Consider the following 11,697-nt stretch of genomic DNA (forward strand, 5'->3'; position numbering starts at 1 on the left):
ATCTAGCTATTCTATATAGACAACGGGCAGCCATCCTCCCCTCACTCTATGAGCGAGGGTAGCCGAAGCAACTCCGCAGTGGCGCTGCATTGATTTGCCAGAAGGAATCCACTGACCCCGTATAGCAACAGGATTTTCATATCCCATCAATCGGATCCTCTTCTATTGCATCCGAATGATGTCATAGGGTGGTTGGAAACCGGTTTGGACACCTGCGTGACGTCATGGGATAGATGGGATTATCCGAGGGGAAACGATGGGCCGTGTGGAGCCGCCACGGGGCCTTGGCACAACCAAGGGGGGGACAATGTTGCAGAAATTGAAGAAGAGAATATAATTATTAATATTTATAAATAATTAATAACAATTGTAATAAATTCATTCTTTTTTTTTTTTTTTTTTTTTTTTTTTTTTTTTTTTTCTCTCATTTTTTCTATTCATTAATATTTTTGTCATTTTTTTTGAAAAAATTTCAATAATTGTTTTATTATATTTAATATTCACTGCTTAATTTGAGATCTCACTATTTATAAATTAAACATGAGTATCATTATAAATTATTCAGCAAGCACTCTGTTTGAATTTATGACAATTTATTTTTTAACAATGTTATTAAAAGGTTAACTCATGTACAATCTGTATGAAATTTCATTTATTCAGTCATCGATTTTAAATCTTCTTCAACTGTTAGCTAGTGGCTGTGTTTCTTGAAAAATGTGAACACATGGCTTTTTCATCATCAAATATTTCATAGATTTGATAGGATTTGATAGAATGATGAAAATTACAAAATAATGAAATTGTTTTATTTTTATATTTAAAATTAAAAGTTTTTTTTATTGTTCAAATCTGAGCTTTTAATTGTGATTTTGACAGTTCAACAAAAGCTGCTGAATCACATATTGCAGATGTGTTTAAAAATAAAATTAATATATTAAAAAAATTGAAATATGTGATGATTTCAATAGTAAAATCATTTATCTTTTTTTTATACAAATTTTTTAAAAAATTCATAATCTCATATCAATTCTTCTCTTTTTCAATGTTGATTTTATCAGAAGATTTATATTTGTTGAATGAGATGATTGTTATATAATTTATAATTTTCATTTTTTTATAATTTTATTTTGCAACAAACTTTTCTGTCATTTTTTTTACAGCATATTGAATGGAATAAAAGCTGACAATTGAATCATTTGTTGTGACAGTCTGATATTTAATCTTTGATTTCTTTATTTTATTAATAACCACACATTCATACAATCTGTATGAGATGACTGACTCAGAGATAAGAATTTATTCAGAGATAAATAATGACTATTGAGAATTTTTCAATTGAATTTCAATATCATTCTCATTCATTTCCTTCATCTTCTTCATCTCCCCCACCACTTCCATCTCATTATCCAGCACTAACATGAGCTCAGATAGTTTGAAAAGACTGAAGTGTAGAGTAGAGTTCTTTTTATATAATTATGAGGTGGTAGAAACAGCAGAACAGCAGATGTTGTGAAACATAGTGAAAAAAAATTTGATATATATAAATTTGATGATAAAGGTATGAAAAATGTGTTATTTGAATGATTTGAACATTGATTTGACATTATTTGAATGATTATAGAAAAATGTGGATAGAATGGCTATTTTTGCAGTGTTTTGCTACTAATATTCAGAGTGGCTGGGCAGATTCCTGTTTTCGCAAGCAATTCGATTGCCACAATAGCTAGCAGAGAAGCAATTAACGCACCTCCATGTTTAGCTCCATGTTGGGACCAGTATCCGCAAGGGATAAACTCATCGTGCCAAGCAGTGTGACAGGTGTTATTAAAAGAACAATGCCAAGTAAAAGAAATAACACGATCACCGTCTTCCCATGAGCAACGTGCGCTTGAATGCATGAAAAAGATGACAGTTGAAGTTATGTAGCGTTCATATAGCCTGTGGACTGTTCATATAATTTCTGCGTTTCTTATAAATAATTATGCCAACAGTCTAAACCAACAAAGTTAATGTATACATTAAATAAATAATGAATAAATCATTCCAACACAATGTACTTCTCTAAATGCTTTGGTATCGCTTCACGTAGGTTCTTGCTCTGTAGCCACTTGTTCGAGAATAGGCGATCGGCATATCTGTAAGCGCCATCACATAAAACGGTAACGACGGTGTGGCCCTTGCCCAACTTTTCAGCAACTTCCTTGGCCGCAACGACGTTGAGTGCGGAGCTGGCGCCAAGATAGAGACCCTCCTCATCCAGACACCGGTAGACCATTTCGATGCTCTTTTCGTCACTGATGCTCAAAGCTCCATCTACTAGGTCAATATCCGGTTGCAGATTGTCCGTAACACGCCCCTGGCCAATTCCTTCGGTTATACTACTCCCCGTCCTTTCAATAAGCTTTCCGCCGCTTGATATAAAATTGTACAGCACACTTCCCGGTGGATCTGCGAGGAAGCTCTTAACACGCCCGTCGCTGACGGTCTTCAGATATCTCGTAACGCCAGCGAGAGTGCCACCAGTGCCAGTTGCGCAGGTAAAAGCGTCAACTTTGCACCCAGTCTGTGCCCATATTTCTGGGCCTGTGGTCTCAATATGTGCGCGGCGGTTGGCTGTATTATCGAACTGGTTTGTCCACACAGCGTTGTCCAGAGACTCGGCATGTCTTCTGGCTTGATGATTATAGTTTTGTGGGTTTTCGAAGGCAACAGCGGGGACCGGGTACACCTCTGCACCTAGAAGTCGTAGAAGATCGATCTTGCCCTGAGACTGCGTGTTGGGCATATATATGACGAGTTTGTAGCCCTTTGATCGGCACACATGGGCAAGGCCGATTCCGGTATTTCCGGCTGTGCCTTCAACAACCGTTCCACCAGGTTTTAGAAGCCCTCGCTCCTCCGCGTCCTTGACAACGAATAGTGCCGCGCGATCCTTGACACTGCCTCCTGGGTTTTGGAATTCCGCTTTGCCAAGAACTTCGCAACCAGTCTCCGCTGAGAGCCGGTTCAATCGTATGAGTGGTGTATTTCCAATTGCTGTCAAAAGAGTCAGTAAATTGAGGCTGTGGTTCGACATAAGTGAAAGATTAGAAAATAGCTAGGGGTGCGGGAGTTACCTCCGGTGAGGCCCTTAACGACACCTTGGGCCTTCGAAACCTGGATGCCGTAAGCGTTTCTGGACTCAATATGCGCAATACTCTGCGCTGCCCTGCAAGCTGTGGTGGAAAATAGTCTGACACTGCTGTGTAACATGATTGACGGGTAAATTGACGGGCTAATCTGATCACAGAATGAGTCAAGATCAATTACATAGCCAGAGCTCCAAGCTGGAGATGGCCATGTTCGATTGCGTGATTACCGAGTGCACGGTCACGTGTCACTCATATCAAGTGCTGAGTTGATCTTGGTTTCACCATCTTAGTTAGTCAGGCCGGGAGGGACGATAATGTAATAATTCTGAGTATGAGAAATGGGAAACAGGCGAGATGATCTTATGTGACTTTCAGCAAAGTACTGTACTATGTATTATGGAAGCATAGTTCTTGTCACCGCCTCGACTTTCCAAGGTTATCTTTTATGCCAAGTATATGCACGTGATATAGGAGCCCTTATCTTAACGTGATCGATGTGCATTAGCTTTGTTTACGCTTCCCAAAGGGGCAATTCGATGTCAACGTAAACAACGTCGGAGAAGATGAGCAAGCAGCAACTCCACGACAGCATCCGATCCCGACATAGGACAATTGTGTTGGTTTAATCCCGAATAACTTATTGCTTTCTCTTGTTATTGATATATATATATTATTGTTCATCTGATCCCGTTTTCCCACAAAACTAGCTGTGGCCTGTCACCATCGGACACAAATACCCCCACCTCCCTCTGGGGATAAATGAAAACGACATTGACAATTGATCGCGCCTCGGTATATCCAACATGCCATCTCGAGTTTCTGCTCGGACCTCGTCAGCAACCTCTGTCCGCAAGTCGTCTGCCCCACCCGCTGAAAAGAATGCGCCGACTGTATTCATACCCGCGGAACCCTCACTCCCGACCTCCTCCCCGCATCTCCGGAAAGCCATTATCGAGATTTTCTCAGATGCTCAACGTTCAACATCTGGCCACAGAAAGCTTGTCGTGCGGTTAAGGAAAATACAAGAAGGATGTTGTGGATTGCGACAGGAAAAGGCGAAAGGGAAGGGAAGCAGAGCGCATGAAGAGTCCATAAACGATAGCTTCACTGACGGCGATGGAGTGGCGGAAAAGGAGTTTAATATTGAGGTTTCCAGGTGCATGCTGAGAGTTCTTGGCGTGAAAAAGGCAGAGGGGGCGGGCGATCGGGTCATCAAATTCCTTGGAACTTTCTTAAGAGTAGCTACCGAGAAAGGTATGATGGTCGATGCATGCAACTCTGCTATGTTGGCTTTCCTAACGGATTATACAGATTTTGAGCTATTCCTTCAGGGCGATCCAGATGAGACGCAGTCTCTACCGGAGACCCCTACCTCCAGGTTAATTTTCAACATCGTGTCAACAATGACTCCACTGCTAGCGGCCAAAGAAAGGATTGTTCGGTATCGTGTAACGCAGATCATTACTCACATTGTCAATTCGTTAGATTCAGTGGATGATGAGTTATATCGCCTCATCCGACAGGGTTTAGTCAAACGAATCAGAGATAAAGAACCCTCCGTTCGTGTCCAGGCCGTAATGGGGCTTGGGCGCCTCGCCGGAAATGAAGACGAGGACGATGACTCGAACAAAAACGATGGGGCAGCAGCGCTCCTGGACAAGTTATTAGATGTCCTTCAAAATGACACTAGTGCTGAAGTGCGACGGACATTGCTTCTTAACCTTCCATTAACGCCAGCTACCTTGCCTTACCTCCTAGAACGGGCTCGAGACCTGGATGCATCCACCCGAAGAGCATTGTACTCACGTCTACTTCCGCAATTAGGCGACTTCAGACATCTGTCCTTGTCAATGAGAGAAAAGCTACTGCGATGGGGTATACGGGATCGCGATGATAATGTCAAGAAAGCGGCTGGTAGGTTATTTTACGAGCGTTGGATTGAGGATTGCGCCGGGAGATCCGAAACGGGGGAGGATGGCGAACGACGCACGGACAAAACCGCGCCACCTAGCATGCCCGCGCTGTTGGAGCTTCTCGAACGGATAGATGTTGTGAACTCTGGAATCGAAGGTGGAATTGCTCATGAAGCAATGAGGAACTTCTGGGAAGGACGTCCTGACTACCGTGAAACTGTTGATTTCAATGAGCAATTTTGGGAATCTCTCACCCCGGAAAAAGTGTTCATGGCGCGAAGCTTCAACCAGTTCTGCAAGGAAGAAGGTGATGGCAAATATGATAATTTAGCGGACGAAAAGATTCCCGAAGTTACTGCCTTGGCGTACTACCTCCATAAATACACGACTGCTCTCTTAGACAGGTTAAGTCGACCAGCAGGGGATGATCGTGCAGAAGAGGAAACTGTCGAATGTGAATTTGTTGTTGAACAACTCTTGCACATCTGTCTTACTCTTGATTATAGTGATGAAGTTGGCAGAAGAAAGATGTTTTCTCTTCTAAGAGAGACGTTAGCAGTTCCTAACTTGCCAGAGGAGGTAACAAAGCTTATCGTGGAGGCTCTGCGAGCGGTTTGCGGCCCTGACGCCGCCGGTGAGAGCGAATTTTGTGGCGTCGTTCTCGAAGCTGTTGCAGAAGTCCATGATACCATCGTATCGGAGGATAGCTTTGTTTCAGCTAAGTCGGAACAAAGCGAGGAAAGTGGATCAAAATCTAAACGAAATGGATCTGAGACACCTGAGGATGAGGATGAAGAAGATGAGGGTGACAGTGAGGAGGTTCCCTTTAACAAAGAGGAGGCCAAAGCCAAGATCCTTCGCGAGATTATGGTGAACATGAAATGTCTCTATATCGCGCAATGTATGCTTCAGAATGTTGAAGGAAACTTGCAGGATAATATGCACCTAGTGACCATGCTGAACAACCTGGTGGTTCCAGCGGTCAGGAGCCATGAGGCCCCCATTAGAGAGCGTGGGCTTGAGTGCTTGGGGCTGTGTTGTCTGCTAGATAAGGTAGGTGAATTGAAAATCAATGTCATAATTCCTATGGTGATTGTCTCTGCTAACTGCTTCTCAGACACTCGCTGAAGAGAACATGAGTTTGTTCATCCATTGCTACACGAAAGGCCACGAGGCTCTACAGGAAACAGCGATACGAATTCTTGCTGATATCCTCACGACTCATACTTCAATACTTCTGCCAGTCCAATCGCCAAATGAAAGCAATTCTGTAGTTCCTCCCCCATTCCAAAAGCCATTGCTCAGGGTGTTCGCCAAGTCATTGAAAGCCAGCTCCCCGCCAATTGTCCAAACGGCAGCTGTCACTTCATTGGCAAAACTGCTTCTTACTGGCACCTTATCGCCGTCCGGCCCTAATATCCCCTCATCGATCAAAGAGTTAAATGAGAACTCCATTGACACTCTCCTACAAGCTCTCGTTCTCTCATTCTTCAATCCCCGGACGCAGGATAACCTGGCTCTCAGACAGGCACTTACCTACTTCCTCCCTGTCTACTGTCACTCTCGCCCTGCAAACGCTCAACATATGCGCAAAATCGCTGTATCGGTAGTGCACTCAGTTTTATCTGCAGCCGATGATTTCTACTCCTTAGAAGCCGATGAAGACAGCGACGGAGAGATCGATGACAGCGTTGGGGAAAAGGAAATCAAATCGCTCATGTCAAATGTTGTAGGCATGCTTGCGGAATGGACAGATGACCGGCGAATTGTTGGATTGGGTGGTGAAGCGCAACTGCCCGGGCTCTCTGTAACTCCCAATGTCACCCCATTCCGTCCCAGCGACAGTCTCCACCTAGCCTTGATGCGGGATATTCTCCAACGCCTTCTCGGAGTGGGCTCCACAAGTGCTTCCAGCAAAGAAGAGAAAAAACATCTACTCTCCTTGCTCGGCAAACTGCATGTTCCATCCCCACCCCCACCTCCAACAGCGCCTTCGCGATCCGGGTCGCGTGTGCCCGATGGTGTAGATGATCATGAAAGTCTTGGCTCCAGCATGCGCTCCCATAACACCAACACTCAAGTTCAGTTCGCTTCCGATGATGATGGAGAGTTGCCACTGCTTGTGAAAGATCTGTTAGACCAGGCAATCTCCTCCGGTGTCGCGAGTGATGCGACGAGCAGAAATGCGCTAGTTAAGGCGAAGAACGCGGTCTTGAAGCTTGTCACTGCGGTGGTGGCGGCATCCAAGAGCCATGAGAAGATGAGAGATACAAGCCGTGCTGTTTCTGTGAGTAGTATTGCCAGTAACAGTAGCAGCGGCAGGCGGGAGAGCGGGATCAGCCAAGCAACTAAACGAAGATCGAGGGAGGTTTCCGCCACCCCTTCGGCGGCTTCCATGGCATCCATGGCGTCTGTGGCTATCAAAAGGGAGCGAGGGAATGATGGGGAGAGCGTTTTAAGTGCTGTGCAGAGTGAGGCTGAGAGTGCGAATGCGGATATGGGTGGTAGTGAGACGGAAGCTGGGGAAGGAGATGATGGTGATGATACCGTCATTGCTACAAACCTTGGTGGCGGCGGGAGGAAACGGGAAAGCACTGCTGAAACAGAGACGGATGTATTTACTGATGCTGAGGAGTAAGGATGGAGGACCTGATGATAATAGGTACAAGCTATTGCAACCCCGTTGTTTTAACTGGAATTCAACACGAATTTGTCATTGGGATCAGGCTTCTTCGTTGGATGGAGGAGTGAGGTTTTATGCATATGGTTTTTGTGGTTTTTTTATTTCCTTGTCCTTCCCTCCTGTCTCCGTTGGTTTAAATTTTTGTTGACGTTGGTTCTGATTTTTTTGGCTTTCATAATACCTATCTGGTTTACGCGGTATATGTATCGAATGGGGACTTTTTTTTTTTTTTTTTTTTTTTTTCAATCTTATCGATCCATTGAAATTCTGTACCTCAGCTCGATATTGCAACATTTCTGTCTTGCTCTCAGTATATGGGTCAATTCAAGAGTCCAGTTTTATCTGCCGCCAGGTTTATTCTCCATTGGGCGAAAGGGAGTGGTAGGTTCACGTGCATCTATTATTACCTTATAAGAAATGAACGATTCAGACATTGGATATCAATTTCGCTACAGTAAGAGTAGAGATGGTATACGTAGAAACAGACAGTGGAAAGTGGAGGGGGAAGGAAAAAGGGGGAAAAGAGCGCTAGGCAGGACAATAAAAACTAGCTATTAAAAACGGGTTTGATTTGGCATCTCGTTCCACGGAATAGGAAGAGCGGAGGGATGAAGCTTCGAAGAATCCGGATTTGATGGTTGAGGAGAAAGGGGAAACTAAAATAAAATCATGAAGAGGTAGGTAGGGGGGGGGGGAAAGGGGGGGGGGAAGATGATGTCGAGTAGAATGGGGGAAACAAGTAAGGGATGAACGTGGTTCTCGACAATGATCTCCACTTAGCGGAAGGGGAAATAAATACGGGATAGAGAATTGTGGGGACGTAAAGGCTAAGGAAGGGAGAGAGAGGGAGGACATGCGTAGCACACAGACGCAGAAAAAAAAAAGATGTAGGGGAGCGCTCTTAACTCACAGCAAAACGAAACCGGAGCGACCAAGGGTGTCATGAATATCAAGATAGACCAAAAGGAGCGGTTAATCAATCACTCAAGCGAAACGTTGCAGGAGAGGAAGGATGGGGGGGAGTGAAGTATTTATATAGTTCATCAAAAGAAGATATGGATGATATAGGAAAAAATATGGAGGGGAAAAAAACACCAAGAAGTTTCCATCCGCCAGTGTTTTTTTGTTTGCTTTCCCCATATTTCAAAAAAAAAAAAAAAAAAAAAAAAAAAAAAAACCCAAAGAGAAGAAGTAAGAATAAAAAAGTTCAATCCATGCAATTTGCCATTTTGTCGTGCCCAACCAACGAGGGAGAAGAAGCCCTCAGACGACAGACATATAAAGAAAGCAGCTCCGTTCCGGTTTCTCCAGCCCCAACAGCCGAAAAAAATGTCCCCCCCGCTTGCTTCGCTTAGCGATATAATAATTCCGACAAAAAACACGGCCAAATAATAATGGTAACAGTGGTAATATCAACAATAGATCTGGTTCCTCCAAAAACGGGGAAGAAAAGAAGGAAAACAGAAAAGAAAAAGAATTACCCGAATCAAGCTCATAAAACAGAAAGCCGGGAAAAAGAGAAAAAAAAGGGATGGGGATAGTTTTTTAGAAAGTCAAGGCTGTTCATGACTTTCTCCTTTTTGCCCCTTTGCCCAATTTGTCCTCTTTCCCCTCTCTTTTGACTTTTCCATCTCTTTTACTTTGTTCCGATGTTAGCGAGTCCTTTTTGCCGTAGATCACCGTGCCGTATCCGCCCATCCCAATTCCTTTGTGTTCACCCATATAAAATCCAATTTTTGATAAATTTTCTCCGATCCTTTTGTTTTGTCCATTTTCCGCCATTTTTCCCTTCCAGCTTTTGTAAAAATAGGGCTATACCAAAAATCCAGACACCGGTTCGCTTTTTCCATTGATAACGGTTGACAATACCCCCATTTCCCCTAAGTGCCATGGGGTATTTTGAGGAAAAACTTTCTCATACTATACCATCCCGTCCCATCCCAAATCAACCCAAGAAAAAGAAAAGAAGAAATAAAAGTAATCAAAAAGCAGAAAACCAACAAAGGGAAAACAAATAGTTTGTTTCCAACGTTGCCAAGCTGACGACTTGGAAACGAAGTTGATATCTCCGCCAAAACAGCATCTATACATGTCCCAATCATGCCATGCCATGCCATGCTGAACAGTCCTCGTTCGCCCACTAATGCTAACCCGTGCAATCCTCAAATTTACCGCTATCCACTGTTCTCCGCTCGAAAATGATAAAGAAGCAAAGGAGCCATGGAAACTGGTGAATACAAAGACACAACAAAAAGAACAGAAAAGGGGAGCGCGGGGGGAAAACGAGATATAGGAATAGAATAGGAAGACGCAGTAAATCAAACAAAAGTGGAAATAGTAACAATAACACGGGGGTAGCCAAAGTGTAGAAAAAACAAACAAGAAAGTAATGAAAATAAGAAGCCCCCGATCAAAAATTGCTTGAACAAAAAAATTCCCAGGGACACAGAAGCGGGATATAATCTTATGCTTAGGGTCAAGGATCAGTCATTGACCGATACGTTACTGCAGAAGTAAACAAATCGCTGCTTTCCGAAAAAGAACTTCGGTTTCCGCCCAATGCACCAAATATCGCAGGAAACAGACATCTCTATATATAGAGCAGTAGCAATACACCAACGGATGTAACTTGAGGGAATAAAATGTCAAGTAAAAAAAAAAAAAAGAAGAAGAAAAAGGTACGGGCGCTTCCAATCCAAAATCGACCAAAAGACTCAATATGGTAGGTCTCCGGGTATGCTCTTAGGAGACCAAAAGGTGAATGAAAAAATTTATGCTGGAGATTTGTTATTGGACGCACCATTCCTGCGGGAGTCATCCACACCGAGGGCGCCTAATCCAGTGCTCAAAAAGGCGAATGGATCTGCAGAAGCGTCGTTACCATAGAAGTTGCCGTTGGACGCGCCAACCGGTTGAGGGACGTGGTCTGCACCAGTGAAGGCCGCCTGCGTGGCTGGGTTGCCGAACGAGGCCGCAGAATGGGACGCATTGCCAGACCCGTACGGAGCATTCATTTGGTTCATTTGGTTCATTTGGCCCATTGGCGGGTAGGGACCGGAGGCGGCCCCCAGACCAGAGGGGGCCGCGTAGGTGCTTGCAGGACCCCCAAACTGCTGCCCAAAGGCGCCGAAGCCACCTGCACTGGAAGCGAATGGGCCTGGGCCTGGAGTACTTGAAATAGATGCCAGGCCCATTCCGAAGCCGGATGGAGGCTCCATTGGGGAGGGGAAAGCAGAGTCCGCGACCACTGCAGCGCCAGAGCGAGGACCACCACAGCGAAGACAATTGATATTCTTTGCGAAATTGTGGTAGCCGCAGCCCTCAGCGCCGCACTTCCAGTCCCCAGCTCGAAACGGAACAACGCCACCATTTCCGCCCATACCTCGCGTGTGCACATGGCCTCCGTGGTGTCCCATATGGTGCGGCGGGGGCATCATCGACGGGGGACCATAGCCATATCCTCCATAACCCATTGGGTCTGGACCAGTACCAACAGCAGGGAAAGAGCAGCGGAAGCAGGCTGTACGACGCTGGAAGTTAGAAAATCCGCAGGATGGGCAAGTCCAATCACCCGGGCGAGGACGATTCTTGCTAGGAGGGAACGGGGTAAGAATTTCCGCAGCGTGATCGAGAACACGGCTAGAGGAAGGGGATACCTCGATGGCCTTGTCGTTCAGAGCACGCCCATTCATGCAAAGGCTTTCCGCAGCCTAAGTACAACGAATAAACGTTAAAAAAAAAATCGTACAAACTAGATCAACAAATAAAAAATTGACGACAAATACGTACTTCTTCATGAGATGAGAAAACAGCAAATCCCGTGCCCTGTAGGTTTGTGCTGATCCGGGGTTCTCAGGGTTCCAAAAAGCAATTGGACGGCCTCCGAACTGGGTATACAAACTCTCCAGCTCGGACTGGGTGGTGTCGTGCGGAAGGCAACTCATGTGAAGAACTTTGCTGCGTTCGGCAA

At 44.7% G+C, this 11,697-nt stretch overlaps 3 protein-coding genes across 3 annotated transcripts in view; 1 reads left to right on the plus strand and 2 right to left on the minus strand.

Annotated features, from left to right (window-relative positions):
• Positions 1–2,038: 2,038 nt before the first annotated feature.
• HCAG_00386 (cysteine synthase) lies at positions 2,039–3,252 on the minus strand (the record flags this gene model as incomplete). Its single annotated transcript, XM_001543290.1, has 2 exons — positions 2,039–3,036; positions 3,117–3,252. The coding sequence occupies 2 exons, from the start codon at positions 3,250–3,252 to the stop codon at positions 2,039–2,041; spliced, it is 1,134 nt and encodes a 377-aa protein (XP_001543340.1).
• A 682-nt stretch (positions 3,253–3,934) lies between these two features.
• HCAG_00387 (conserved hypothetical protein) lies at positions 3,935–7,682 on the plus strand (the record flags this gene model as incomplete). Its single annotated transcript, XM_001543291.1, has 3 exons — positions 3,935–4,385; positions 4,443–6,097; positions 6,162–7,682. The coding sequence occupies 3 exons, from the start codon at positions 3,935–3,937 to the stop codon at positions 7,680–7,682; spliced, it is 3,627 nt and encodes a 1,208-aa protein (XP_001543341.1).
• A 2,528-nt stretch (positions 7,683–10,210) lies between these two features.
• HCAG_00388 (conserved hypothetical protein) overlaps positions 10,211–11,697 on the minus strand; it is a gene marked incomplete at both ends in the record, with an annotated part of 2,548 nt that continues 1,061 nt past the window's right edge. Inside the window, 3 exons of the mRNA XM_001543292.1 lie at positions 10,211–10,317; positions 10,528–11,426; positions 11,517–11,641. Of these exons, the coding sequence (XP_001543342.1) occupies positions 10,211–10,317; positions 10,528–11,426; positions 11,517–11,641 (1,131 nt within the window). The remainder of the gene's footprint in view (positions 10,318–10,527; positions 11,427–11,516; positions 11,642–11,697) is intronic.

This window comes from Histoplasma capsulatum, genomic scaffold, assembly GCF_000149585.1.
Source record: "Histoplasma capsulatum NAm1 scaffold_1 genomic scaffold, whole genome shotgun sequence".
Lineage (NCBI taxonomy): Eukaryota > Fungi > Ascomycota > Eurotiomycetes > Onygenales > Ajellomycetaceae > Histoplasma > Histoplasma mississippiense.